Source organism: Diachasma alloeum, unplaced genomic scaffold (assembly GCF_001412515.2).
Source record: "Diachasma alloeum isolate Michigan unplaced genomic scaffold, Dall2.0 Dall_scaffold_00300, whole genome shotgun sequence".
Taxonomy (NCBI): domain Eukaryota; kingdom Metazoa; phylum Arthropoda; class Insecta; order Hymenoptera; family Braconidae; genus Diachasma; species Diachasma alloeum.
In genome coordinates, this window is record NW_021680439.1 from 812,764 (window position 1) to 838,851 (window position 26,088).

The 26,088-nt window shown below is 36.8% G+C and overlaps 2 protein-coding genes across 2 annotated transcripts in view; one reads left to right on the top strand and one right to left on the bottom strand.

The window, feature by feature from the left end:
- The first annotated feature begins 28 nt into the window (after positions 1-28).
- Positions 29-16,504, top strand: LOC107039437 (sensory neuron membrane protein 1). Its single transcript, XM_015259039.1, has 8 exons — positions 29-136; positions 3,783-3,940; positions 6,098-6,300; positions 6,813-7,015; positions 8,435-8,693; positions 10,549-10,760; positions 12,581-12,807; positions 14,429-16,504. Exons 1-8 carry the CDS (start codon positions 29-31, stop codon positions 14,643-14,645), a joined length of 1,587 nt encoding a protein of 528 aa, XP_015114525.1. The 3' UTR covers positions 14,646-16,504.
- Positions 16,505-17,346: 842 nt separating this feature from the next.
- LOC107039438 (G-protein coupled receptor moody) overlaps positions 17,347-26,088 on the bottom strand; it is a 50,563-nt gene continuing 41,821 nt past the window's right edge. The window contains exons 3-6 of the mRNA XM_015259040.2: positions 22,046-22,284; positions 21,659-21,968; positions 19,391-19,983; positions 17,347-17,992 (exon numbers count right to left, since the gene is read on the bottom strand). Coding sequence (XP_015114526.1) covers positions 17,623-17,992; positions 19,391-19,983; positions 21,659-21,968; positions 22,046-22,284 — 1,512 coding nt within the window. The 3' untranslated portion in view covers positions 17,347-17,622. The remainder of the gene's footprint in view (positions 17,993-19,390; positions 19,984-21,658; positions 21,969-22,045; positions 22,285-26,088) is intronic.

Consider the following 26,088-nt stretch of genomic DNA (forward strand, 5'->3'; position numbering starts at 1 on the left):
TTTAACAATTCTCATTAAGTAACTGAAAATGCAACTTTGGCTCAAGTTGGGGATAGCTGGGGGCAGTCTTTTTATGTTCGGTACCCTCTTCGGATTCGCCATTTTCCCGCCGTTCCTCAAGAGTCAACTGAAGAAGGTGAATCGCTGGAGTCGAATTTGTGTAGAAATACTTCAGTGCTAACTGCATTATCATCTTCCTAACGAAATTAGATGCAGAAAAATGGTTTATTTGATTTAATTAAATATTATTTGAATCAACATTGGCAAAAAAAATTACTTTTGTCAAGGAATCATTTTCTTGGGAGAAGAATTTATTTTTTTAGGGGCATATTTCTCCAGGCCAGTCATTCCCAGGCGGTTCAAGTCCATCTCCAAATATTACAATTATGTTGAATTATGGACTGATTATTCTACATATGATCGTGAATGAACTCCATTGACAACTATTAACATTTAACAGAATTATTCCAAATTATTTTACGTTAAAAATTCATACATTTGAAAAAACTGGGAAATAAACGATACAATACACAATTCAATAAATATTCAACATAATTGTAATATTTTTCTGGATTGACAGGGACCACCTGGGAATGACTGGCCTGGAGAAATACGCTCCTAAAAAAATCTGCCAATAAAATAATTCCTTTGCAAAAGTATTTTTTTTCTCAGTGAAATGAATCGATTATTTGGCTCTAATAGAGGACTATTTAATTCAAATAACCAATTTTTCTGGGTGTAACTCATCATTTTGTGACATCGGTGATATTTCCTTTATCATTTTCGAGTGACCGCGCTCGCTGAGGTAGTACGAACGTCAATAGGAACATCGATTGTTACACGAATGAAAAAATTGGATGTGAAATCTTCACGTTTTAACGAGGATATATATTCTTTTATAGTCTATGCCAAGGTAGTAAGGTACATGAATCACGGAATTTGCAATTCAGTAGCAAACACCTTTCCCATTTCAAAATTCAAGCAACTTTACCACTGGATATAAAGATAATTTTTTTCTGGTTGCATTGTTTTTATTACCGATTTCGGGCTGAAATTTTCGGTACACTTCGTGGGAGTTACTATCAAATGCCAGTACCATGAGAATTACAATGAATTTTTTCTCCGGAAATTCAAAATTTGATGAAAAAATGAATTACAAATCAATCGAAATTAAGAAAATTCAGCGTAATTTGGTCCTGAGTATTCATTTTTTGATCGCATGTTCAAGTAAGAATAATTGTCATTTTTCTGCTGCTCAAAAATTTTGAATCCCCTTGGATTTTCAGAATGGATCAATTATAAATCAATATAAATTCGCAAAATTCAGCGTAATTTGTTCCTGCGTATTCATTTTTGATCGCATGTTCAAATATGAAGAATTATCGTCCTCCTGTTGTTCAAAGATTTTCAATTTTTAGTAAATTTTTTGTCTCCAGATCAAGTTTCATGTCGTTCTCCTGAAAATTACTAGTAAACTACTAAACAGTCCATGAAATTTCATTTTTTTAGTAGTGTATTGGAAGCATCGTAATTTTTGACTCTATCATTCCTATTATGAGATTTTAACTGAATCTTCTTTTTTCCGTGTATTTTGTAAAATAATCTGTTCAAAATTTTTATTCATCTTGTCGACATGAAATACGATTTTCCATTCGCATTTGTATTTTAATCACCAGGAGAGGTTAATTATTGGGGAGTTAATAATCAGTTCGACAATGACGTGTCCAGACCCAGGGAATTATCCGATCTCGTATTAAATTGTCTCAATGGAATTAGTGCACTTGATCCTGCCGACTCATTTCATATACGGTGCACATAAAAAATCATTACTTTTTACTAATAGGTTGATTCACCTAAAAATCACCAGCAGATCGACACCTAAAGAGAAATTTTCAAATGTTCGTCAATGTTATTTGGAAAATAATTAATTACTGATCGTTTTTTATTAATTACTTTTGTTTTGAACGTTTGATTTGCCCTTTTGTTTCATTTCTCACTATTTCTCCATTACGAATATCACAGGAGGTTCATATTCATCTAGATCTATCGGTGCTGTGAATAGTATCATTTTTTATGTCATTAACTGATTGTTCCGGTTTTCATTGTCCGACCGTTAATTAACATTTTCCAATGCCATGAGATCGCGTTTTTTTTCAATTGCGCCTGATACATGTTTAGATTGGTGTATCACCTGGTGACAATGTGTATTCAAATTCGTTATGAGAGGATTTCCGTGGGAATATCGAGACAACTGTGGCAGAATAATCATTGGGAATCATGAATTTTCCAATTCAAAAATACCATTTCCATCACACGGTTCGTAAAACGTAGTTTTACGGATATTGTGAAGAAAAATTATGTTCGTCACTCGGTCGAAAATAAATTTTCTGACTCGTGTGATTGCATTCCTGGACTTCACCTCGGTCTGCAACTCTCACACTCCCCAGAGTCAAAAAAGTGAGGTCAGAACAGTTTTTTTTCTACCTTGTGAGGAAGATAGCTATTTTGACACTGTTGCTAGGTTCACCTCATGCGAAAAAGTGCGTGGAGAGAAATCTTCAGTAAAAATTACGGAACTTACAATTCACTCACCGATTAGGGAATCGACTCAAAAAATTGAAGTGACGGTATCGTAATTTTTCACAGGAGATTCAGACAAAAATTACGGAAAAATTCGGTGACAATTCCGTAAAATTTCCTACAACCACATTTCGCTCCGGAGTTACGTAGAAGATACGTAATTTTTATTGAATGTTTCTCTCTGTCTGTCTTTTCGTTTAGCACGGGAAAAGAGGCGCAAAGTGACGGCCAGGAAAAATTCCAGTGCCGGCACTAGAAATTTTATTGGGGAAAACGTGAATTTTACCCCGTATTTCTGTGAAAATTTCACAGAAATCCCCAGAAATTTTACCATAAATACCAAGACATTTTACCTTAACAGCACTAGAATTTTTCACAGCCGCTGGATTGTGATTTTTTCCAGTACTCGTACTAGAATTTTTCTAGAAAATTCCTCTCCACGTACTTGTTAACGAAAAAGGCACAATTCGGTCAGTTGCTGAACGTAACATCACTGTCAAAAAATATTGTTCGACACGTGTGAGAGACGGGCATTTTCAGCTCGTGTGATCGCCAACTTCACACTCGCGAAAATTGCGTGTCACTCATATCAAAATATGCTATCTTCATCGATTTTTTCATCCAACTGTCAATTTTCAATGAGGAAATCCCTTTGAATTTCAATGCAATTGTTCCTGGATAGAAAGAAATAAAAAAAAGGATTTCCAAGAAGTGTACAGGAAACATGAGCCAAAAACTTTTTAACAGTGTGAGCTTTTTAAAAAATAATAATAACTTTGGTTGAATTGCCATGAGTGCGACGTGTCATTCAATATTTCAGCCCACTCAGGGTCTCCACATAATGAACGTTTACCCTGAATATTTCGATGTTTATCACGTGAAAGTGAATAGAAAAGTTCTTATAGCTCACTGATTTATGCAGATTGTGTGACACACTATTGACATACGACAGTGTAAATATTTGACCGTAAACTGTCCATATTGATTGATACTAATTTTGGTGTCTACAATGAATGCCAGCTTAAAGTGTTTGTTTGCATAAAATGAGATAAAAGTCTGGAAGTTGTAGAAAATTGACCTATTCTGTTTTTCAAGAATTCATTGGATTTAAGTTTCAAGGAATACAAAAATGACGAAATGTGCTGAAGCCTGTTACTGTAGATTACCATGACTTATTATGGTTGTTTTTCTGTTATTGTTAGCAAGTTACGTTAAAACCGGGAGGAGAGGTGAGGCAGATGTGGGAAGTTGTACCTTTTGGTATAGATTTTCGAATTTTTCTCTTCAATATCACCAATCCTGATGAGATCAAGGCAGGTGCCAAGCCAATAGTCAATGAAGTTGGTCCATTCTTCTATGAGTGAGTATCAGAGAATAAGATAAAATTGTCATGAAATCCCGATTTTTCGTTGACTGAGAGATGATTCAGAAAACGAAAAAGTCGAAGGAAAAATGTGAGTAGACATTTAGTTTTAATCTACTCAGCTGCACAGTAAAACCGATGCGCAGTTCAGATAAACAAATGATGAAAAATACTCTGGGATTGTTCAAATGCGGTTCATGATGATTTTTAATTCTTTGACACGGCGAGGACTTGACTTTTCCCACGAATGTTGAACACTATTTTTCGCCCCGGCGGGCGCAAAGTGACATTACCCTCCCACTTCGCGGGAGGGAAATCTTTGCGAAATAATCGTTCCAACCACGGGAAGTAAAATAAAGGACCCTTACCTACGTGTTTACCACCCTCGCCAAGGGGTTCTTCACTGGTGCAATCAATGTGTCACTCTGGGATGAAACTACTTGAAATCAGTTCTAAAATCACGTGAAATCAGTTGAAAGCTAATGAAATCAGTGAAATCAATCACCAAATCGGTGAGATGAGAAGTTTCACTTTGAAACGTATAGAAAAGAAAGAAAAAGTTATTATCACCGCATTACAACTTTTGACGACTATGGTTTACCGGCAAAGGTTCCTGTTTAACTATATCCCGCCCTTATGAGTCTTAATTTTTTTACGTATAACTCCCGTTCGCTGGCCCTTTCGTTGATCCTCGAAAAATGAATTCGCATTGCAAGGTCTTTGTAATTTACCAAATCTTTTTCTACATCAGACAGGCGAAATTGCAAATTTGAAATCAGTTGAAATTATTTGAAATCGTGTGAAATCATTTCAAATCATGATATCGGCTGCAAAATCGTATGAAATCACTTGAAATCACGTGGAGTCAATAATACCTTGAAACCACGTGAAATCACTTTGAAATCCCTTGAAATAAGCAATTATTGTATCACGATATTCGGTAGTGAATAACTCTTTGACCCTCACTTTCGTCTCGGGTGGTAATTCCACACGTGGGCATCACTCCATTATTTGGTATTACGATGGTAAACTCTGCTCACCTTCAATTTATGATTTTACATACTAAATCGATGTATTTTTACGAGTTGTGATGTATTATTACGAGTACGATGGATTATTAACGGGACAAATATGATAAAAAGTCGCTTTGATAAACTCGAATCAATTCGGGTGTTATGAGGTGTGATTTTCGTCCCTTTCTGTAAGCTAAATTACACAATATAAATTTCTCCACTATGAGCCATCCTCCTTGATAGATAGGTGCTCAAATAGATGTACGGAATCATCCCCAATATTCCAGCTTACCTTTCTGAGGCATGTATTCAATTAAGAATTCTTAATATACGGTAGACATTCAGAATTTAAATTGTTTTTACGGAGTAATGAGGTATTTAGCAAACCTCACCAACTCTTAGCGCAACCCAGGACTCACGACGAGGACGTTGCTGGTGTAGAATCCCGAAAAACAAATAAAGATAATATGAAAATCCAAGGAAAGAAAATAATGAATTGATCAATTAACTTAAATTACATTAAATTTCAAAAAAAAATCAAAAATAAATTGTAAAAATTTCACTTTACGTACAAATAATGAAAAAAATATTATCAAACTGTGTTGAATTCTCGACAGAATTACTCTGCGAATGCGTTAGAATTTCAGTAGTGAAGTGGTCAATCGGTGTAAGCCGACTTAGCTCCCAGTTCAGTTTATGTCGAATAACTCGGAATTTAAGAAAGATATTTTTCGATCTTTTTCCATAGCCTTCACTTTTCTTTACAAAAAAGATTTTTAGGAAAATTTTGCCAACTCCTTTAGAATTTGAGATATTCGTTGAGAACTGGCGCTAGAATGGAATTGACTTAAACTTCTTGACCACTTCACTACTGATGGATCGAGTTGTTTCCATACACTGATCGAAACGTGAAATAATGTCGTTGCCGTTGAGGAGGCTTCTTAACTATTGATATCATTCATTAACTATTAACGTATCGCATTAATAGTTGAAAAGCCTCGTTAATAACAACTAAATTGTTGTATCGGTGTATGTGCGGAGCTTCGAATCCGAACTGTATTAACTCAACTCCTGCTGTAACTGATGAAAGATCTACAACAACATAGCCATTGAATAATTAATATTGATTTGCCTGATGAAGGGAGTACAAGGAGAAAGTCGACATAGTGGACAATGAAGAGGAAGACACCGCTGAGTACTCCAACAAAGTGACGTGGAAGTTTGTCCCTGATAAGTGTGGACCAGGACTCTCCGAAGATACTGTGATAACTTTTCCTCACGTGATGATTCTCTCCATGGTCATGTCAGTCCTCAGGGAGAAGCCAGGGATGATAGGTTTTGTCGGTAATTTCACTTACCCTTTTATGAAATATGAATTGTTGAATTATTTCTGCAAGGAAATAGGGGATCGAGGCAAGTTGAGGACTGCGATTACACGAGTCGTAATAGTATTTTTCTTCACACTAAAATGACAAATACAGTTTTACGAACAGTGTGATGAAAATTTTCATTAGACTTCGTGATAACAATGAGTGATTTCATAACATGGAAATAAGGTTCATCACTTCGTCGGAAATATACATCTCCGTATACAGAGCAAAGTGAAAGCTTTAAAATAAAGTGTTGGGGTTCATTAATCTGCTAAAGATTTTCTGGGATATTGTAGAAAACAATAGTCCCCACTAATGTTCTTAATCTTCAATTCAGTGGAAAACTGCTGAGTCATTTAGTCCATGAACGAATGAAATATTATTTGCATGATGTATGAAACATCAATTTTTGGCCTTCACGGTGAATACAATTTTATGAGCTTCCCAGTGAGACAGCTAATAGAAAAATTATGATTACAATTATAGCGAAGGCCGTGGACAGTATTTTCAAGAAGCCCGATTCAATATTCTTCAAGGCCACAGTGAGGGAGTTCCTCTGGACAGGCTTACCAATCGATTGCACAGTTCAAGACCTGCAGGGAAAAGCAATTTGCTCACTTCTTGCTGAGAATGAAGCGGCGTTCATCAAGGAAGGCCCTCAGAAATACAGATTTGCTCTTCTAGGTGCTGTAAGTTGAATCAATTTATTTTTGTAATTGTTAAATTTCTTAATGTCTTGAAATCGCACCCTGAAAGATTCTAAAAATTCATACGGTAGCACTATAAGCTTGGCGCAACTGGCAGCATTGGGAAAACTATCGTCCTACTCTAGAAAAATCAAGATACGCGGTAGCGTATCAGCCAAGAAAAAGTTTTGAGTGACTGTACAACTGGCCGAACGCTACTGGGTGTCTATACACGAAGCAACTACTCCCTCCACTACCTCCGAATCATGTCCATTAAATACAACGCAAACGTGACAAGGAACATAAAAAATACGCTTAGTTACATTATATAAATCGGCCACAAGCTTCTCATTGATGCAACTATTGTTTTGTTTGAATCAATCATCGAGACTTCAAATTTTGAGACCGTCTCGCTCTAAGAAAACATGGAAATTTTTAGGACTGTCTCAGTCTCAAAAGGCATACTATAGTCTCCTCTGATCATGACCCGGAGATAATTTGTTTCGTCACAGTCTACACTTTTCCCGTTTTTTTATATTTGGCCTCGGTTTCAGTCTCGGTCTCGTACATGTTAAAAATAGGATAAAAGGAGAAAACGAGACGAGATAAATTTTTTTGCAGTCGTGAAAAGTTGAGTCAATACTATGCCCTTTGAGACTGAGGGAGTCCCGAAAATTTTCATGTTGTTTTAGAGCGAGACGATCCCTCCAAAGTGCAGTCTCGTGCGCACCTCTACACTGTTAGAAAATTACTCTTGAAATTTCAAGTGAAAACGCTTGAAATTTTTAACAACGACAAAGTTATATGAAATTTCAGAATGTTTCTTCATTGACAATCAATTAATTTCTTGAATATTCAAGTAATTCTCGATTTTAAGGTCCCTAAAGCACTGAAAAACCTTGAAAATTTTGAAAATTCAAGCAATAACTTCTCTGAATTTTCAATATACTGAAAATTCAATTGTATGCGATGTTCAATTTTCACGACGAGTTTGGAAATTGAAGCTTCCATTGAAAAATCAATGATCCTTTAACATAAAATACCTAATTTTCTTAAATTTTTAAGGTGAATAAGAAATTTAGTAAAGGTTTTCATTTGAACTTGAATTCAAATTCACAACATTGAAAATTCAGATGACGCTGTGATTGAAATTTCAAGAAATTTCTAACAGTGTAGTTCATATGGACATTTTCGCATTTCACATTATCTCCTATCATTTTTTTTGACACGGATCCATACGTAAGCTTACAATCAATGGAATTGGTAGAAAGAAAAAAAGAGAGACTAATAACGCAAAAAGTAACGGTTACATGCCTCCTGGCGCATAGGCTCGAACCCCTGCTCGTTTTACAAAGTGCAGAAACGGAAAGTTGACACTTTTCAGCACTGATTAAATGATGCCACTATTTTCATCAATTTCAGAAAAATGGCACAGTCGTACCCGATAGAATAAAAGTTAAGCGAGGTCTCAACAATTACGTGGAAGTGGGTGAAGTAGTGGAATTCAAGGGAGAGAAAAAGCAGAATGTCTGGGCTGAGGATGGCCCCTGCAATGATTATCATGGAACAGATACCACTATTTTCCACGCCCTTCTCTTTGAAGATGAAGATGTTGTTTCTTTTGCTACGGATTTGTGTATCAGTCTACCAGCATACTACGTAAAACCTTCCAGTTACAAAGGTCAGTCACTATTGATATTATATGTTTGAGAGCTATTTAAAAATTGATTCAGTTAAATATTCATTCTGGTATAAATCGAACTTATACGTTGTCCACTGAGCATTGGGTTGGTGTCGAAGAAGCTCAATTCACCGAGCTAGCACGTCATCGCTGTCCCTGAAAACATGTATAGTTTTTCCCCAAATTGAATATGATTCCCCTGAGATTGCAGGAATTTGATTATACTATTAGAAGAAAAATGAAATTTGAAATTGCACTGGAATTTCAATGGAACTTCAATTTTTTCAGCAGGGGTCGAGCATTGCCCAAGTTAGAATTACATTAGATTAGATATATATCATATGATCTTTTGTACACGTAGAAATATTCAATAAAAATTACGTATCTTTTCCGTAATTTCGCAGCAAAATGTGGTTGTAGGAAATTTTACGGAACTGTCACGTAATTTTTCCAGAGCATTCCGTAATTTTTACCTGAATCCCCTGTGAAAAATTGCGATACCGTCACTCAAATTTTCTGAGTCGATTCCGTGATCGAGAAGCGAACTCTGAGATCCGTAATTTTTACTGAACATTTCTCTTCGTGTAACATCCGCTTTTATTTATTCAGTCCACCAGCCCCAGCCCTGTACCTTTTACTAGGCTAATGAGGCTGGCTACTGTCCCTTTACATAGGTCTTCTGGTTCTATGAAAGCCTGGCCCCAGATTTTATAGCGACAAAGTACTAAATAGGGGGCATTCACACAGGGCGTGTATGGTGTCCTCCCTGCCCCTCCCCCTCCCCCCCCGCCGATCTAGAGAGCTATTAACAAATGTACGCAGTAGCAAGTTCAGTGCAAATATTGCGCTTCTTCTTAGAATGGGCTTTAATTAGTAATATTTTGATATTAACTTATACTGTCTGCTGAGAGCGGTGCCCTTTAGGGCATTTTTCTAAACTTGTCACAATATCAGCGTAGCTGGACCATTAATGGCATCAGCATCATTGTACAACATAATGTACAGTTAATAAACCTTTCAATACCAATACCAATACCAATACCTCCCCCGCATAACCTGCAGTTTTGTTCTTCTGCAAGATTCAGTTTAAACAGGTGTGTTCTAGGGGTTTCGTGGCCTGTAAGAAGTCCTATCGTCAGTCTTAGATTCTTCCTGTGCATTTTCAAAAGTTCTTTGGTGCTTTTTTTAGACCGCACTCTCATCAGTCTTTTCGTCTGTCTGTTGCAGTATTTTTCCGGCATTTTTCATGCTTCCGCTGTAGGTTTTCTTTTATTAGCCTTGTTTCCATTGCGAAGGGCATCGCAACCAGAAGTTAAAATTGAAAATAGAAAAAATTAAGAAATCGAATAAATCCGAATCGCAATCGTGACTGCTGTAAAAAGATAGTTCCGACAAAAATGTTGGGAAAAAAGTTTTAACTCTAAGGAACTTTCCGCCCCTCGCCCTTCGGACAAAATTTGCCATTTAAAAAATCCCCCAAAAAAAAAATTAAGATTGGTCCGGGCAATTTTGTCTGGAGGACGAATATCAAGATGAGTAACGATTGCAGTTTTTTCAGTAATGTGTTACTATAGCTGGCTCATATTTTAAGATTTTACTGAATGAAATCACTGAATGCCATAATAATTGGGGATAAATTTCTAAAAATAAGGAATGGATCCCCGACAATCAGTGACATGTTTCTGCGAATTAAAACTAGTTTTTTCTCTATTTTACGAATATGATCTATATGATTTATGATGTAGAAACCCCTCGTTTTTATACAACTATCGGGAAATATCGGTTAACTACAGTTAATTTGGAGCGTCCTGTGGAGTTTTATAGTCGATTATTCATTATTATTTATCATTGACAGGTGTTCCTACGAATCTATACACCGCAGATTTAGGTGACATGAATAAAGATGAAGACTTGAAGTGCTTATGTCAGGCTCCAGATAAATGTATGAAGAAAGGTTACATTGATCTCTTCCCCTGCGTCGGTGCACCCCTGATTGCCAGCCTTCCTCATTTCTACCTCGGTGATCCCTTTTACTTGAGCCAAGTCGATGGTCTCAAACCAAATAAGGTACATATTAATAATTATATAAAGAATGATTTGAACGGTAATTTGACATCACTTTTCATGAGTTGAAAGGCATATCTATGAACGTTTAGCAATACTAAATGTTCATGACTTGTGTGATCACGTCGCTAATTAATTCGAATTTAAAAGATATTATGCTATCAATGAATTTAAACCTCTTTGAGATACTACATATAATAATATGGATAATTTTTTTTATGTGGACGTGAAAATGTTAAGTTTTTTTAGAAAGTTCGAGGAAATTTTTCGGTTTTCTACAAAATTCACACAGAAGAAAAAAATTTTTTTCCGGTAACAGTCTCTGGATTTGAATACTTCGTGGTACTGAAATCAAGGCACTTTGGTTTTGGAATTCAATACTTTGGGATTTTAAAATCGGAACCATTGGGTACTAGAAACAAGAACTCTAGGATTAAAAAGAAAAAGTTGAGATGTTAAAATTGACATCCTTGTCTCCGCAAATTATCTTCATCAATTACAGTTTTATATTATAACCTATCCAACCTAAGTGACGTTAAATAGCGGTGCTAGAAATGGCTAGACACCCGGAACTTTCTTTCCCTGTGGTCTAGAAAATTCTCGAAGTTATTAAAAAATCGATACAAATTAGGAGGTTTAACCATTTCCTGAGATATTTTGAATCTTCGTCGTTGCATGGAAACAATATATTATTTTTCATCACGCTGTGACGAAAAGTTAACTTTTCGGCACGCTCCGCGTGCCTAAAAGTCCAATTTCCGCCACATTGTGATGAAAAATATTGTTCGTAACTCGTGAAAAAATGTTTTTTAGCTCGTGGGATTATATCACTCGCCTTCGGCTCGTGATATAAACCTCCCACTCGCCAAAAAACACTTTTTTGCACTCGTTACGAAATATACTAATTTTTTACTACATGAACATAGTAATCGAGGACCATACTCGCCATACTCAAAATTTACTCTTGAACATAGCAAAAATTGCGAGTTGGTGTGGTAGAAAGTGATAGAATAAAAGTAAAATGTAAAATCCGGAGGTTTCCAAACAACATTGAGAAAATTTGGGGTTTTTGGAATAATTCAAGGAAATCCTTGGGTGTTCCCAAGAGTAGGTGGAACAAATAGACTACAAAAAAATAGCCCACATGCCCAAAACGTGCTAAAACCCACCCAACTTAAAAATTTGCCTTGGTCTGTTTTTTCTTTCCCTTGGTCTCTTTTTTCCATGGTCTATTTCTTCCGGGATTCGTTCCCAAGGGTTAAACCGAGCGCGCTGTTGCCACCTTGGCGCTTACTGCTATGCGCGCATTGCAAGTGTGACGGTGAATGTAACAACACTGCCGCTCGAGGGGTCGACAGGGACTAACTCGCACCGGGCGGCGTGGCGCCGCTTTTCTGTCCGTTCGACGTTTCTTTTCTTTTTTTAGCTAAACAAATTTCCCGAGAAAAAAATGGACAATGCCAACGCATTGAACTAGAAACTCTAATTTGTTCAGAATTTTTAAGCGTCGAGAAACACGTTAAAGTATAAAAAAACGACAACGGGCGTCGCCGCGCTAATTGAGCGAGTGATCGAGGGTTAATAATTTAATTTTTTTTAATTACTATATCTTTAAAAGGAAAGGTGTCGTTGAGCTCTGGGGTGTCTTAAAGAAGTTAAAATTCGATAATAACAGCCCAATGGAATTATTGAAATTAATTTAATTAGTGGAATTAATTTGCGAGGTGCCCACGTAATTTTAGTATTACCCATACCCATGTCTGATTGGAAATAAATTGGCGAAGTCCTCAATATAATTCCATTCTTTACCCTCATCAATGTAGGAGGATCATGAGATTTTCATGAATTTCGTGGCATTGGCGGGTGCACCTATAGAAGCAAGAAAACGCTTACAATTCAATATGTTCATTCATGCAGTCGAGAAGTTCAAGTTGATGAAGACTTTCCCGGATGCACTACTTCCATTATTCTGGGTGGAGGAGGGTGTTGCATTGGACGACGAATATCTAGCTCCGCTCAAGATGCTCTTCACGATGATGTCCATCGTTAAGTAAGTTTGTTCTATATCTGAGATCTTCTCGGGATTGATGTTGCTTTCCCGACTCAGCAGAGTAGATTACACCGTCATAATTCAATACAAACACAATACAGTTATATTATCCCCTCTGTCTCAGAAAAACGTGGAATGGGAGGTTGAAAATTGTGTCATTAGTGCTGCAACAATTTCTCGGATCGTTTCTTGAGATATTTTGAACCTTTGTCGTTGCACGGAAACAATATATTATTATTTTTTACTATATGAACATATATGAAATTTACTATTGAACATAGAAAAAAAACGAGTTGGTATGGTAGAAAGTGGTAGAATAAAAGTAAAATTTAATTTGACACTGTTAGAAATTTTTTTAAATTTAAGTAACGGATGCATTTGAATTTTCAATATTCTGAACTTGAATTTAATTTCAGACTAAATTGCTGATTCATCTTGGAAATTCAATAAAATGAAGTTTTTATCATGAATGATCATTGAATTTTTAATGACAATTTGGATTTTCAAAGCTATCGCGGAAATTAAGCAACAGATTGAAAATTCAGAAAAGTTGCCTGAATTGTCATGATTTTCACTAATTTTCATTGTCGTATGAACCTGAGAAATCAAATTTCATTGAATATTCTACAACATTCACTGATTTATCAATAGCGAGATCAATGAAAATTCCATGTAAATTATTCGGCGTTAAAAATTTCAAGATTTTTAACAACGCGCACCCTATCGAGCCCCAAATTAAAGAATCGCTTCATCGGGACCGTCCCTACCGATTTCAAAGTTTCTCTGTCGATTTTTAGAGATTCGAAGGTAAAAAACCAAGAAACAACATTTATTATTATTTAAAAAATTTTGGACACTGCCCCACTGTACCCCCAACTGTAATACGTTGGAAACGCGAGTTGATAATTTTAGAATGTGAATAATAATTGCTAAAAAGCAATATAAGTATGATAGAAGCGCTGACACCCGCCTCTTTGTCTTAGCTACTGAGAATTATTGAAAATTGACCAATAGTCAAAATGGACTTAAGGATGTACTACACCCTTTCGCCCAAAATTCACGTTTTTTCATTTTTCTGGCAAATTATTGATCAGATTAGCGCAAAATAATATACCGTTTTTGCGTTTTATCATTATTGACTGACTCACGAAATTTCATGGTAGTGCAATCATTTTCCTGCATTTTTTCCGAAGATTTGTGAGTTTCCAAAAAGTTTTAGAAAAAACGCAGGACAATGATTGCACGATCATAAAATTTCGTGAGTCATTAAGTAATGATAAAACGCAAAAACGGTATATTTTTTCACGTCAATCCGATCAATAATTTACCAGAAAAAATCGAAAAACGTGAATTTTGGCGAAAAGGGTGTAGTACATTCTTAAACAGTTTTACCGCTTCACTACTGAATGGATAGAACTCACTTTATCCATACGTGTCTCTCTTATTTTTGTTCTGCATTAAGAAAAAAATTATATGAATTCACTTTCCACCTGCTCCCATTTGTCATCCTAAAACCATTCATGTTTTTCTCCCGGATAATCTTAACCAATTTCGTAGAAATGTGTGTTGAGAACTAGCAGACGTTCGGGAACACTAAAAATTTTTGTATCAATCTTTCTAGTATTATGAAGTGGCTGATGATGGCCCTAGGTCTTGCATTAGCCGGCACCTCTGGCTTCCTGAAGTACAAGGAGATGCAAACCTCACAGAAGCTCACAATCACGAAGGTATCTCCTAAATTCACTGCGAATGGAATGGCGCCAGGTAGCACCGATAAAAAACGGCCCCTGGACGTGAATACACTGCAATCACAAACTGTGCCCGCTCTAGACAATTAATCACTGGGGACCAGTCGAAAAGCAAGTGAACTGGCCGAAAGCAATAACTCCAAATTTTGGGAGCAAATATCAAAGGATAGTTCGCTAGGAATTTTTCCAAAGCTTATCAGATTTTTTAATGACATTTCTCCCTAGAATCACTAGTTTCCAAAATAAATTCGAGTGCAGTTCTTTTTCGTTTTGTCCTTTCACTGCTGATTTTAATTACTGGTTACAATAGTTAGTTAATTTAATAGTTAGTTAATTATTTCAACAGAAGAGAATAGCAAAAACGGCAAGAAGAGTAAATTAATCCTAGAGAAACCCTCATTGAAAGGAATGTGTGTTTGAGTGATATTTAGAAATGTTGGAATTCTACTCCAAATCGATAATTTGATTATTTATTAATGATTAATAACCCTCTCAGTTCATGATTGATTTGAATGGTAAACAATTATTATGTATCACTAGTTTCTCAACGGAGTAAACTCGCAAACGAATAAAGTGACAGGAGGCGGCGCAATGATACTATTAATAAATTAGGATGTCTAATGCCAAAAATGTAGATAAGAAGTAAAAGTCAATTGATAATCATTGAATAGTCGTATCCAACGGAGTTACACGTGACTTCTCTCTTTTACAGATTCATTTACAAAAACCTACGTCAAGAACGATGTTACACTCTATGGTTCATAAAAATGAATGAGATAAAATTGGCAATTCCGTGACGTCAAGCATGAAATTCGTCAACTCCTCAACTGCTATGATAAACTTCAGTCCTTTTTCCATCCTTGGATCAAGCAGTGATAAATGATAATAACATGGAGTTTTTTTCCAAATGATTATGCAAAAGTTTTGAAATTCTCTCGGATTCCTTAGATCGTCGTCGGATATTTCTTTTAAAATAGATTGTGTTTTGCAACAGTCATTTCTTAAGTTAAGCTGTTTCAATCTCTGTAAATCGCCCTTTATTAATCAAACTAATAGGGCAATTTGTCTGATACGGGAAGAACGATTGTCTCCCATTATGAGGGGAGTGCAGAATTTGGTTCGGAGGGAAAATTTCGGCAGAAATCATGACTCAAATTCAATGACTGCTATCTTCACCTGCACACAATAGCTAGCAAGTGATGGCAATCAATAAATTCGAAATGTTATCTGATCATCAGGAATAATATAGTAGACTCCCCTGCATCTCTTTGCTTTGCTGAAGGTGGGGAACACAGTAAAATTTGAAAGTTCACTGAGAGAAAAATTCTCTAGTATGTAGACCATATTCACTTGAGACAAATTATTATTGAGTAAATTATTTTCACGGGCTTAAAATATTCTAGCCTTAATATTAATAACAATCAGCCCTAATATCAGTACTTAATTTTATATTTTAGTCTCAAAATATTTGCGTTCTGCGTTACATCATGAATATATTACATATCGAACATGGGAAGTGCATTAAAAAAATCATGAAAACAATAAATACTTAAATTCTTGTACTTAATTTGCGACAAAATCGCACTTGAGTACAAGAATATTTTAAATGAGACATGAGACATGAGACATGAGCTATTTTCTCGGACCATGTTAGTTGAGAAGTCTGGAACAATTAAGCGATTGAAGAAGAACTACTTGCATCAAGTAAATACGTTTCAGATATTAGAATTTTTTTTATCAGTGTAGGGGGATTGTCCTTACCATGCTGACGATTTTAGTACTCATTTTTTATACTCAAAAAATGAGAAAAAATAGGTTTCAATTTATTTCATTGACGGCATGTAGTTGTACATCCATAAAATCTTCAAAATTGTCTCCTGACCAGAATTTTCGATGGATTGACTTGAATTTTGGTTTCTAGTCGTCAAGTTTTTGAGGAAAAATCACTCGTGCTTCGCACTCGTGATTTTTTAACCTGAAAAACTTGACTCCTTCGTTTGTTTGCAACGAACCTATCGGGAATTGCTCGAGAATTTTAAAGCTCTCGTGGTATTACTTGTAGAAATCCTGTTGAAAATCTCATGAAATCCCATAGGACATCCTACCTAGAAAATTCTACAGGAAATGTTCGAATTCTCCATAGGATTTCCTCTAGCATATCCAATAGGATTTCTTATAGGAAATTGTAGCGTCCGTCAAGCACTGCCTTACGGCCGGAATGATAAAATTTTTCTTTGATCATTCATTTTACAAATCTGCCATACTAATGATCAAAATTAAAATAAGAGATAATATATTTCATTGGTGTGTCATATGGTCCCATGTCGCAAACGAAAGGGTCGATCCGAACGTTTGGAAACCCACTGCAAATTCTTTTCGGCACATTTTAATGCGTGAAGTGCGATTTTACGAACTTTTTTTGGGCCCTAAATCAATATGTCACGCACTCAAAATACCCCCACTTCTTGTCTTACGATATAAAGTAGAATTTTTCGCCCGTGTAAACTTTATTTTCATACGGTTGTGCTTCACCTTCTAGCAAAAGAAATACCCAATTTAATTATTCCTTTCTAAGCATCTGTCTACAACATGTTTTATCAATTCTATCGATTCGTTCCTCGATCAGTTGTTTAATGTAATTGTGCTCATCTACTCCATCCAGATCTGGAAAGTCAGTGACTCCACCAGACAAGTGACATGAAAAAATTAAATAAATTACTTATGTGTAATAGTTAGATACTAATGAATGAGAGAAAAGGAAAATTATCAGTTTCGAAAGATTGTTCTTCAATACTGAAAATGTTTATCTCGAAGTTTACCAATGAATTTATATACACCATTGTTACCTCTATGTTTACATCATTAAAATTTTTAATTCTAATTGCATTGAACGTAAAATACTAAGTCTAAAATGATTCAGTAGGTATAAGTGTTTGCTGAATCAATCACTAACATCAATGAAATGATGAATAAAAAACTTATAAAATCCTCCACGACAGTATTATTTACACTAAAGTCAGTCTTCTAATGAATAAAGCTCAGTAAGGAAAGTAAAAAATCAATCATATCAATTGGCACGTTTTCTCCCTTCGAAGGAGTCACTTCGACAGAGAAGAACGTTTTTGTAAGCGCTTCTGTACTCAGAGCTCATCACAACGTAGATCACTGGATTTATGCAGGTGGTCAAATAGATGAGGATGTAGCCCGCGATGTTGAGACCACGCCAGTCTATGATATCCTTGAATGTCTTCGAGATCGTGATCGGTAAGTAACAGATCAAAAATGAGGAAAAAATTGCTAAAATCATCTTGAGTAGTTTCTTGTCCTTTGCGGTCATTTTGCCAGACTCCAGGCCGCGATTTTTCATACTCCGGAAGCGGGACTCTCTTCGGAATAGGCTGTTTTTCTTTTGACGTTTTTCAGAAGATGAATCAGATCTGAAAAGGAGAGGCGTTTTTCAGTGTTCGAGTGGTAAAATTTGATGATTAGATTTTTCGCCCCGGCGAGCGCAAAGTACACATTTCCCTCGTCCAGTAGGGAAATCTGACTTTGAGCCTACGCCGAGGCGAAAAATACGGTTCGAACCATCCGGCGTCGGCTCGGGTGGTAAATCCGCGCGTTGACACGACTCCTTTATTTTACCTCCCTAGTTTAGAAATATACTATTTTGCTCCTCATTGGAGATTGAATCATCTTGATAAATTGTGATTTTAGGTGAAAATTTTTGGAAGCATTTTCGATTAGTAATTTTCTAAAGACAAAAAAATATGTATTCATTTTCTCTTCAAATCACTTAGTTCCAAGACAAACTCATAATTGGTGGAAGGACACTGTTAGAAAAAAATTGAAGTTCCATTGTCACTTGACTAGTAATGTTAAAGGGAGTAACATTGAACTCGATTTAAGAAGGAAATATCATCAAATTTCTCATTTTGCTTAAAATTCTAGGAAATTTCAAACTTGTAAGCAACAGGAGGACGAGTATTTCTCAACTTAATTGAATTCTCAGTAGAGACATGGATATTCAGTGCCAAATAGCGCTGAATTTTTATTGAAAATTCAAGAATATACTCATCCACTTGTGGATTTCTATCAATTTTGACGGGATAATTGAGCTGAAATTGACAATTTCCATTGATTTTTCTGTGGAATTTTGAATTTCCAGTGGCGAAATTCCTTGAAATTTCAGTGAAATTAGAATGTAGTAAAAATTTCCAGGAAGGTTGCCGAGAATTTCAGCTACAAATGTTTGACATGAAGAGAATTATCGAAAAGCATTTCATGATCATTTTTTAGATAATTCCCCGACTGGTTGAAGAAATCTTTAAAACTTAAAAGGGTTTCAAAGAGAAAGAAAGAAATCTTAGAATTGCTTATTACTAAATGTGTCCTCAATTATTGACATAATTTAATAACGAGCAGGAATCGCATTTTTATTATACCTACTTTGTTTTTAATTATTGAAGCATTTCAATAGTGAGTAGTGCTGGAAAAAACTATCAAGAATGATTTTTTGACAGCATTTGTCTAACTTCACGCATTTCATGATAAACGTCTCATGAAATTTCACAGTCGGTAAAAATAGTATATTTCGATACGAACTCGTGTGATTGGTACCTTTCCACTCATGAAAATTTTCGTCTCACATATGTTTATTTTAATATTTTTTGACAGTGATATCACCACCAGCGTGTGGCCGAACTGTGCCTTTTTCGTTTACAAGCGAAAAGTAAACGAAAAACGAAAAGGCACTTTTCGTTTGCAGGAGTGTAAAAAAACATGAAAAAATCTCCTACAATCTCTTACACATCACTAGATTCATCCTCCATACATACCTCGACGATGGAAATTCCTCCGAAATTTCCGAAGGTTCGTATCTAGATGAAGAGGATTGAGGTCTCGATGGTCCCTCAGAAGACGACTCATCCTTATGGAAACGATTTGGCACCTGGAGACACTGAATATCGCTCTCTAACATCTTCGAGGAGAGAATCTGTTGCTCCTCCGACTTGTCCTCGGTTTTATCCACATGCGAGATGCTGAAGTTCGGAATTACCGGATATATTCCTGATGCAGTGGAGTTTGCGGTTCCATTTTCCTTGAGAGACTCGGGGAATGGATCCTGAATAGTTCTTGGTGAGTTTGAACTGGAGTTGGAGTTGGAAGAGGTGCTGGAGGGGTCATTTACGGTGCAGCAGTTGGGATCAATGGGGGAGGTGTCCTCATTTTTTTCCGTTATTTTTTCCAAAGGTGGGGAGGAGGGGGTGGGCATGTTTTCGGGGAGCAGGCTGGATTGGGGGGTAATTATGTAGTGGGGGGTGCAACGATCGGTTTTTGTTGGAGAACCGCCGTTTTCTGTTGTGGATGTGGCAGTGGGACCGCAACTAGAGCCCAGCGCTGAGTCTTCAAAATTTTTTGTGAATTTCACCTGTGGAATTGGGAACAGAATCAAATCAATTTGAATTCTGATGAGTTTTTGGAACAAAACAGGGCAATTGTGAGAACAGGAGTGTACGGAAAAAGAAGATTATCTTATCGAATGAAAATTTCGCCACCCGGTTATGAAAAATTGCATTTTTTTGTATTCTTTTTCATTTTTTCGACGAAATTAATCCGGCAAATTAATTAAGCAGTTGTTGTTACCACGATAACTTAAAAAATAATCGAAATAGAAACTTCATACTTCCTAGTATTTTACGCCTTATGATAGTAAAAGTTTCGTGTTTTGGCTGGGCGAAATTGGATGAGTAGTTCCGGAGATGTTAAACTTTGTATGTGAAACTATTTTCTTTAATATTTCTCAAGCCAGGGGTCAGATTTCAATTTTTCTTTTTTCAAAATGTTCGTCATTTTTGCTAGTCATTCGCTGGCGAAACGAAAAAAATCATAAAATGTCGTAGCGGGGTAAAAAATCAGAACCCACCCCTCTCTCCCCAAATTTTTCAGTAAAAATTCGCTAACTCTCTTAGTTTCGGAGATATCCTTGAAAAATTCACCGAAGTACTAAGTCGTCTACGGCAGGGCGGAGAGGGGTATACTGAATTCTCGATGTACAACCCCTTCCTTACCCCATGTATAAGGTTTCCGAAGGGGACCTCATCGACAATGTACACGGAGAATTTACGGATAAATCGGCTTGAATCAAACCGAAAAATCGGTCTGAATCAAACCGAAAAATCGGCTTGAATCAAACCGAAAAATTGGCTTGAATCAAACCAAAAATCGGCTCGAATAAATTAAAAAGTCAGCTTGAATCAAATCGAAAAATCGGTATGAATAAAAACGAAAAATGGACTTGAATCAAACAGAAAAACCGGCGTGAATCAAACCGAAAAATCGATCTGAATCTAACAGAAAAACGGCTTGAAGCAAACCGAAAAATCGATCCAAATCAAACCGAAAAGTCGGCTTGAATTAAATCGAAAAGTCAGCTTGAATCAAATCGAAAAATCGACTTAAAACAAACAGAAAAATTGGTTTGAATCCAACCGAAAAATCGGTCTGAATCAAGTCGAAAAATCGACTTGCATCAGACCAATATTCCGGTTTGCATTTGTCCTAATCCGACTGCCGAAAAATCGGTCTGAATCAAGTCGAAAAATCGACTTGAATCAGACCAATATTCCGGTTTGCATCTGTCCGAATCCAACTGCCGGGAATCGACGTGTTTCTCATGTCGAATTGACGGCATGATCCAATCCGACTTGATTCAGACTGATTTTTCCCTCTGATGTACACCAATGTTTTTTTTTATTGTAACAAGTCAGTTGTCAGCATTCGGTTTTGAAAATATTTCTGTAGTATCTATTCTTTTTCCCATACTTTTTCAATCAAGCATCCATACTTTTCGTGTTTTCATGGTATAGCCTGCATATTCCTGATACCAGAATATGATATACCACATTCGCGGACATTTTTTTTTCGTGTCATTTTGAAACTATAGTGCCGAAAGAAATAATCAGAAATCACAATACTCTCTTTACTTAAGTTTCGTGACCGCACAAAAGGTTATTTGACACTTTGAAACTATCTGCATAAATTTCAGTTAGTGTCGCAATTATCTCTGTAATGAGGAATGTCCAGAATAACTACGAAAAACTTACCTCGAGACTTGCTTTAACAAGATTAGTGGTGGCTTTCTCCCTCCTCCTACTTTTCTGCGCAGTTTTCCTGACAATATAAAAAATCCTGGCGTAGCAGACGACAATGGCAATGCAGGGTGTCAGAAATGCCAATATGAATAGGAATTCTTTCGGGGAGCGGCCGTTAACATCTGGTACTATCGTGCAGGATCCAATAACTGGGTCCAGGCCAAAGCGACCCCAGTGCTCGAACCAGGTTGCAACGAGTGCCCCAAACCCGGATATCCATGTGGCGAGCACCATCAAGATTAGATACCTCGGTTTGTACAGTCTGCAAAAAAAGGGAAGTCATCTCGTGGAGAGAATGAATATAAATCTGGGGTTGAATTTATGAATATTTGGTCTCACTTGGGGTAGAGGCGGGGGTGGCCGATCATGACGTATCGATTTATCGTTATGGCGAGGACAGTGAAGAGGCTGACGGCGAGCAGACCGTAACGCAGCAGGGGAAACAGACGACAGAGTAGGGCTCCGTGCTGCCAGGAGCTGTGCCAGAAGGTTGATGTTGCTAATGGCAGATTGAAGCAGCAGAACATCAGGTCAGAGATCGAGAGGTTCATGATGAATACAGCTGTTGCATTTCTCAACTGAAATTATGAAATGCAAGGGTCTGTTCGATTATCTCGATCACAAACTGCTGCAGTTCTTAGCACACTGATAGAATGGTTTAGTGGAACCGAATGAGACTTTTTAACTATTACCACGATTCGTTAACTATTAGGGAATCTCGGTAACAGTTAAGAAGCCTCGCTTGGGTGCAACTGAATCGTTCCACCATTTCTGTCAGTGCATATAGTTCGGCACGGAGAAAAAATATACCAGAAAAATTACTCTGCTAGCACGGTACAACGGGTTTATTTTGTCAGCAGCGAAATTTTTGCGGTGCGTTACGAGAACTTTGTCCATTTTAAGGGGAAACTATGAGTTTTTAAACTCGCGGGCAATTGGAGTGGGGGCATTTAAATTGGTACGCCGGATAGAAATTGTTTAAGGTTTAAGGTTTACTTTAAGGTTTAAGGCTTAATTTCAGGTTTTCTTTGCAACGAAAGCACGGTTGTGTGCAACGGTTAGAAAATTGATAAAAGCAATTATGAAAAATGACTTTTCCACTGTTTATAAATAATTTTATCCTGTTGTCGAACATTAAATCCTTGGAATTTCAAGGAAATTGTCGATTTTTGCACACATCTAGTGGAAGTGATTAGTTTGCATCACGAATCCCAATTTGAAATCTTAGGTGAATGCGTAAAAAAATATGTTCTTTCGAATGAATAAATTTATTTTTAATTCGATGCGGTGGAACAATGAATTTACGCATAATTTCGAGGAAAAAGTTGATTTTAAGGATCAAGGACTAATGGAACCAAAAAATTGACGTTTTTTACGGGAAATTCAGGATTTTTCCTAAGAAAAACTATTTAACATTTTATTGTAAAATTGAAACTGTAGCCGTCAGATGTAATTGAAAAAGAAATAGAAAAAACTTTCATCTAAGATTTCTCCATTATTAATAGAGTTGTGAGAATCTACCAAATATTTTGCGGAATTTTCTGGTTTTCTATTCATTGTCAGAAAAATGGACCTGAAATTAGCAATTCTCTTTGATTTTTCCACGAAATTCTGAATTTTCAATGACGAAATTCCTCAAAATTTCAGTGGTAATTAAATTCGATCAAAATTTCTCGAAAGTGTACCGGAAATTTCAGACAAAATTTTTTATGTCGCGCCGTGCAATAAGTCGAGTTTATCGCACGCTGCGCTTCGCGCAGCTTGCTCAAAACTCGACTTCTGCACGACTTGACATAAAATACTATAAAGCACTCGGTAATAAATTTCGTTTTCAACGAATGTGTAGTTTACAGGCCGAGCCGAAGGCGAGGTCTGTACACACATTCGTTGAAAACGAAATTTGTGCCCTTGTACTCTAATGTACTATTAACAGCGTATCTTGAATTTGGCAATGGCTAGAATGGGTGAATACATGTGTATTCCTCAATTCCTCAACTACCAAAAATTCTCCTTCCCTTTGCAGAGAAACCACCAAAGCCCTTCCAACCATCTTGATGGTCCCTGAACATATCATCCCAAGACCCTCATCACCCAATAGCCCATCAAAAATATTCATAATCCTTCAAGAGGAAGTATAAAATCCAGACGAACATCACCGCTCAAAAGACTGGCCATAAACCCCAAACAATTTATTCCACCGCTTGGTTCACACACGTTAACCCCCTCCCACCCCTCCTTCCAGTACGGAATCTCACACACTTACTAGAAGGTAGTTCAGGAGTCAGTGAGGGATAGTGTGTGAACACAACGCTTTATCCATAAATCGGTGAATGTCCCGCGAGAATAAAGGAGAATGGGATAAACAGGACTGAGTCTCTGGAGCAAGAGGAAGTGCATCACTGGGTTAGTAGTGGCCACGGGGTTTTATGCTAAAACTATTTCAACCCAAGTCTCGACATCGTCGGTACATTCTCTCATCCTAGGCACCCTAGAGTGTTAAGCAACCGCCAACGATTTACGGATGCATAAAGCTGAAAAACCTTGGGACTCGAGTGCGCGTTGACCTCACTGGATTATAGGACATTTTGCATTACATTTTGCCGTTACTTTTTTTTTGTATCCTTCATTTTTCAACGCTTTTTTTTTCTCCACGATTTTATGGCACGGAGGGAGAAGAATCTGGGTCACGGGGAGGGCAGCAACGGGAAAAACATTGCGATCATTTTCGCTGGGATGAAAAACAAATCGTAAATTGTTGTTTCTTTTTTTTGGTGCGGGTTTGTCGATTTTTGTTGGGATTTAATGAGAGGGATAGGAGGAGGGGAGTCGGTTGATGTTATTTTGGAGAGCTTCCAAGTTGTGCTTGTTTCTTGATTGAAAGGATTATGGGATTTTTTTGAAGAATTGGGGATTTTTAGACTTGTGTTTTGTTTTATTTTCTGGCTCAGTATGGGGTGGCTTGCAAGTTATCTTATCGAATTCGGAGCGGGGAGTTTTAACTTTGCACATGTGATGCGATTGAATTCGTTGATGACACGATGGAAGCGTTTTCACTGAACAGAGAAAAAAATTAAATAAAGCAGGGATAGCCATTTGTAATATTTTATTACAGTTAAATATTGTTGCCATCAATTAGATAACATCATTCTTGAAATTTTTTGAGTACTTAAGTATCATCAATTCAAATATTCAAATTTTCAACTATTTTATCAATCAATAACCGAGGTAGGAAGATTGATGATTATTTGTGTAATCGAAAACCCCCTTTCAAGAAATTTGAATCCTTCATTTAGTAGTAAATTTACAGTTTTATATCAACAAATTTTAAATACATCATTATTCGTAAAAAATCCGATTGTTAATATTCTATTATTTGAAAAATTGAATCAACATATTTTAAACCTTTATTAATATAAGGGTCAAATTCTTGTAATATTCCAGAAATTTTATACTGATGGGGATTCCTGAAATAATGAGAATTATCTAGAATATTGTTATGCCCCAGATTCGGTCAACGGCGTTATTGTTGACTATTTGGAGATACAGCATCGTCAACGTGATACTTGCCAGCGTAACTGGATTCTGCTGACCAAGTGACGAAATATAAACAATCAATGTATTATTTAAGAGGCTTTGGAAGTCTGCACAGATCAGAGCTGAATTGGACCCCGCCGCGTACAAAAGTCGTAAACTCTTTGTAATCAGTCAGATAACAGTTATTATAATGAAGTTATAAATTCTAAAAGTTAAATTCCAAAGTTATAATTCTAAACCACTAGTGGGATTTATCCCTCCACCGTAGGGCGGAAAGTATTCACTTTCCTTCCGCTTAATGTGGACTGTCCGTGCAGGTGTGTGAAAAATAGTACTTTTCGCCCTTGGTGCGCCACATATTAGGGTAGTTGGTGCACGTACAGCCCACCTGAGGGAAATAATTCTTTTTCTCCAGCCTCACACTCTATAGGGAGTCATAAACGGTTAGAATGGGTTCTTCGAGGTGTTTATTCGAAGATGTGAAGAAGACAGATTTTTTATTAACATTAAACATATTTAATTATGTAATTCAATTGCCATCGGCCAGTGAGCGATGCAATCGAACTTTGAGGGTAATACCGCCCGACATGCGTCTAATACCGCCCACCTTGTTTTGATGACTTCTTTGAGCAATGCAGACCAATTGTTATAATTTTTCCTATTTTCATCCTTCGTTTCCATTCTTCGGCTTCATTTCGTGAAAGATTTCGCGTGAATCATACACGGAGAGAAATGTTCAGTAAAAATTACGCAACTCACAATTCGCTCACCGATTACGGAATANGGGGCCTGCGGCCCCTGGACCCCGCTCTCCTCCCCCCCCCACACCCCCGGGCATTCATGACAAA